This window comes from Hevea brasiliensis, chromosome 7, assembly GCF_030052815.1.
Source record: "Hevea brasiliensis isolate MT/VB/25A 57/8 chromosome 7, ASM3005281v1, whole genome shotgun sequence".
Lineage (NCBI taxonomy): Eukaryota > Viridiplantae > Streptophyta > Magnoliopsida > Malpighiales > Euphorbiaceae > Hevea > Hevea brasiliensis.
The window spans coordinates 88,514,206-88,519,363 of NC_079499.1; the positions used below are offsets into that span (position 1 = coordinate 88,514,206).

Below are 5,158 nucleotides of genomic sequence, written 5' to 3' on the forward strand. Positions count from 1 at the left end.
CGAAGAACAACAGCAGGCAAGATTGGATGGTCCGGAGACCCAATATTGACTCGAACTCATCTGATAAAGACCAAGAGATCAGAAAATAATCTAATTTGAGCGTGAGATCGATTTGTTCCAGGAACGAGCAATCAGTAAGTTCGAAAAAACTACCTGTGATTAAGGCATCGGTCGAGAACGGATAATAAAGTTTCAATTTTAAAAGATCATTGCCTTCGAAGGTCAGTCAAAATATGGTGTCTACAATAATTATAATTAAATTTAAAATTTTTTTAATTTAGTAGGATCTATATTTTAAAAATATAAAGACTAAATTATTAATAAAATAAAATTTCAAGAACTAAATTATTGTCAAATTCAAAATACTGTTAATAGTATTTTAGTTATTTTTGCTAAAAATAATAGTAATTTGAATGAAAATTTAATGATAGGGTTTATTTAAATATCATAAACTAAATTACATAATTTTAAAATTCAGCTATTAAATTCTTAGTTTAACTAAAAGGTTTACCTTATTTAAACATTAATTCTTACCCTTCTCTTTAGGCTTATCTGTCTGACACATCGGCGTAATACAATACTTAGTAGCAGCACTGTAATTTGGAATTAGGAACCCAATGGAAAGTTAAGAATCACTTGAAAAAGAAAAAAGCAATGAAAGAACTGCGTTTAGTTGGGTAGAAAATATATTTTCAATATTAAAAATGTAATAAGATATGGATTTTATTATTCTTTTAATATCTTTGTTTTTTTTTCTTAAATATGATTTAATATCTTTCTTAAAGTTTGATGAATGAATGTAGCCCCATGTTTCCAATTGCAATACAGGCAGAGAACAGAGAGTACATAGTTAATTTCTTCAGAAAATAGAGAGAGAGAGAGAGGGAGAACGAAAATCAACTTGATACAAAGCTATCTATTTTCCTAATAATTCTCTTTTATTTCCTTTCCGTCTCTGCAAGCCCAGTTCATTTGTATGATGTTTATGGAAACAATGGCACTAAGTTGACTCAGGCTATCTGCTACCTACCAAGCTATTTAATCACAAATGACGGTAAAACAAATGATTATATACAGAAAAATTTCAAGCCTAATCTGGGAGTTATTGATTTCTAAATCTTTATAATACTATGCCTTTGCCCTACTACAAGGTTATTCAGATAAGCAGTTGTCAAAACATACAAGGAAACTAGGAGAAGAACTCTTCTGCTTCTTGGCCCTCTCAGCAGACTTCTTTGTCACATGGCCACTGCCCTTGAAATCTTCTCCCGTCTTGTTTTGGGCATCTTCAATCTCCATTACTTTGGGAGGTGTCATATCTGCAGGCCAAAGGCTATACAGATATTCTTTCAGATACTTTGTGATTTCCATGAATTCTGGTCGGAGAGCTGGGTTCTCTGACCAACAGGACCGCAAGAGAGTGGCTAATTCCTCCGGAATATTCTCCAAGCTAGGCCTTTCATTCTGAAAGTAATAAAAGAATCATTAAAATCTTGCTCATTCTGAGAGTAAAAATGGTTATGATAGTTTATCACTTAGAGAACATACATTGGCTGCAGCAGCATATGCCACAATTAAGTTATCCCTTCCCTTGAATGGAGCTTTGTTTGTGAGCAACTCCCAAAGAATAATGGAGAAGCTATACACATCAACCTTGTGGTCATAATTTTTCTTCTTTCCAATTTGAAGTGCTGCTTTGCTGAATAACTAATTTTCAAAACGTGATTGAATTAAACTTATAATAAGATTTGAGCCATGCAGACCTTGAAACCAAGAAAGAGAAGGGAAAAAAGAAAAAGGAAAAAAAAAAAGAAAGAAAGAAACCTCAGGAGCCATCCACTTATAAGTGCCAGCTTCACAAGTCATTTCGTTTGTTGTCTCCTCTCTAGCTAGCCCAAAGTCAGCCACCTTAATTCGTTTCTTGTCTTCTGTGAGAAGTAAATTGTCTAAAATAACCAGAAAGAGACTTGAGTAAATGATTTACAATAATTACAATGTTTGAACAATTTTGGCAATAGATCAAAGATTACTAGAAGATCATGCATGTACAAAATCAACATAATACCCTTAATGTTGCTTTGTTGAATACATTGAAATGGATTAATTAAATTATTTTAGAATTCTTGTCATATGTTCATTCCATATGGTTTACAATTTTGCAGTTTGTTTTGCTAAGACTAGCTGCCTACTACATGAGAGTTCCATCTATGCATTGAATATAGATGTGAATAAAATAAATTGCAAACTCATGAACAAAGGAAACAATTTTATGCAAATCAAAATCGATTTCTATGCTTGAACAATCAAATGAATCAACTCCTTAGTGATGCGAACCAAAGGTACTAAGAGAAAAAAAAAATTACTAGGCTTCAAGTCTCGATGAATGATGCAATTTTCATGCAAGTACTCCATAGCTCGAGAAATATCCAGTGCAAAACTTATAGAAAGTTTCAGATCCAAATGCTTTGGGCGGATGCTCAACAAATGCTTCTGCAGTGTATCACCTCCCATAAGTTCAGTAAGTAAGAACATTGCTGGTTCCACACAAGCACCAATTAACTGCTTTTGCAACACAAATCTTAGTTAGGACCAGGAAGATTGTTGATCAAGATCTATCTCTGGATTCAAAAGATTAAAGCATAAATGCATAAATAGCATTGTAACATGTACTGCAAAAATGAATTTTGTTAGGTCTAGATTGTTAGAAACATATTAAACTCAACAAATTTGAAGGTCAGAAAAGTAGAGACATTTATGATGGCAAATCAATTTCAGATGTAAGATGATGAAACTCTAAATTACCAAAGTTTATGTGCTACTTCAACTATTATCAGAACTTTTATCTATATAAGTGGAATGCATGAACAAGTTAAAACTAACACTCTGTTTGGACGGAGATAGAGTAAAGTGAGGTTTCCAGAAAATTCAGAGTTTACATAAATTGGAATATAAAATAAATGCATCAGAAAAGTAATTATTGATGCACATAAGAGCTGATACAATGAAATACCTTCACAATGTTTCCATGGTTCATCCTAGATTGCAACATAACCTCCCTCTGAAATTTCACCTTGTGTTCCAAAATTACATCTGACGTTTTCATTGGTTGTATTACCTTTACAGCAACAGGTTTGGATTCATACCTAGAAGCATATTCCAAAAATATCAACATTATAATTCCAAGATATAAATTTTTTAATTGAGGCTTAAAACAAGAACTCCAAATGTTTACAAGAATATATAAAATAAAAACATACACAACAAGTGTGCATTTCAAAGTAGTGTATTGTTAAATAACAATGAATTAAGGCAAAATTTTGTGAAAATATATCATCTTTACTGTTCATTTCTATCCAAACAATGTGGAATAGCTAAAAGATTCTCTTCTGCCACTTGGTTTTGAAGTAGACACATGCATCTCGTCTGCTGGCATTATTTTTAACAAACATATTGTTTTTTTTTTAACATTTAAAAAGGAGCTTTGCCTCCCAAAATTAAGTGGGATTTATTGATGAATGGATGCCACTTGATTGTGAGAGGAGGGTGCATTACTTTTGTGTACACTAGATTTAGAATAATTCTCCATAAAATGATGTCAAAGAACAAGACAAAGATATGTTCCTATGAGCTCAAAGGGTCACTTCTTACTTTTATATGCAATTACACATCCACATCCTTGTGTTCACAAATTTAAAACTCAACCAATAGCTTCTCTTAGTAATAGCATATACACATACCATAAATAAGCATTTAGTTTATTTGGACAACCATACAAAGATTTAAATGAATTGGCTAAATTTTATCATTTATTTTTTAGTGCACAAGTAACTCAAAACCTCAATTAATATTATTTCAATATTAAGGAACACCTCATAATAAGAGGTAGATGCTTCTTCATCATAAGAAATGCCTGTGGATGTTGTGATTCGTGATGTACATTGCCATGTTTATAACAGATCAATTACTTTAACAAATTATGTTTCCTAAAAGCAAAGACTTTATATGGTAGTTATATATTGTTGTGCAAGCTTCTTAACATGGAAACTACATTGGTAAGAAAACAAGAGCATTGATAATCAAACACAAAGACTTTAGAGTAGCCAACTAAGAAATTTTAATACTCCCCACGGTTGAAAATGTCTACATGAAATGCATGGACAACCAGCAAATGGAGCAGAAGCCTTGAGAATTTCTTCCCTTATTCATTTTTAATCCAACTGGTTCCCTTACTTATACATGGCAATGTGCATATACAGATCTATATTATGCTGAGAATGAGATAGAGATGAATATTTCACGTAAATATATGACATTTAGTGACTTAACTCACAAATATAATTTCTTTATCATAACAATGAACCTTTAATTCCAACACAAAAACAATTCATGAGATCGTATTAAATTAATAACAATATGTATTACCTTGCATACAATAACATATAAAATTGATTCTAAACCCACTTATGTTTATCATTCCAAACAAAACCCAGAATTTGAACATAAAAAATAATAATGAAAATGATAATAACTCAATTAACCAAGAAAACAAAATCACCCAAGAAAAGCTTAAACAAAACTCAAGAACATATAGAAAATATGATTTTTTTTTAAAATTTTTTATAAGTAAATAGAAAATGTGATTCGAAGCAAGAAAAACATAATAACGAAAAAGCAAAAGCCTCTCTTTGTAGTGCAAAGAAAAAGGACGTACTCTCCTGCATAGACGAGAGAATAAGGACCTTCGGCGATCAATCTACGAACAAGAACACGACGGGGATCAATTAGCAAGTCCTTATCGATGTTGAATATAAAGTGGTTTTCCAAACCACCCTCTTCCTCGCCTTCGGCATCGTACATTGCGAAAGTTTTCTGCTTGCCTTGGTCTTGTATTACACAGTAATCATTTAAAGAAAGACCAAATCTAAGAGTGTATTTTGATTTTCTTTAAAAACAAAGTTTTGTTTATTTATTAGTACTCATCTCAGAATTTTGGGATTTATTTGCATGCTTGATTTAAAAATAAGGGTTAATTATTACAAGGTTTTTAGATATTTTAGTCGTTTATAAACTTATTTTTTATGTATTTATAATTATATTAGTATATCTTTAATTTTTTTTTTCATTTATTATTTAGTCTTTTTATCTAAATTTAAAGCCT

The 5,158-nt window shown here is 31.3% G+C and overlaps 1 protein-coding gene across 1 annotated transcript; it reads right to left on the reverse strand.

Moving 5' to 3' along the window:
• Nucleotides 1–1,107: 1,107 nt before the first annotated feature.
• Nucleotides 1,108–4,857, reverse strand: LOC110654869 (serine/threonine/tyrosine-protein kinase HT1). The gene is made up of 6 exons (XM_021810999.2): nucleotides 4,712–4,857; nucleotides 3,011–3,143; nucleotides 2,364–2,559; nucleotides 1,825–1,946; nucleotides 1,549–1,707; nucleotides 1,108–1,464 (listed from the first exon to the last, which is right to left on the reverse strand). Exons 1-6 carry the CDS (start codon nucleotides 4,855–4,857, stop codon nucleotides 1,153–1,155), a joined length of 1,068 nt encoding a protein of 355 aa, XP_021666691.2. The 3' UTR covers nucleotides 1,108–1,152.
• Nucleotides 4,858–5,158: the final 301 nt, after the last annotated feature.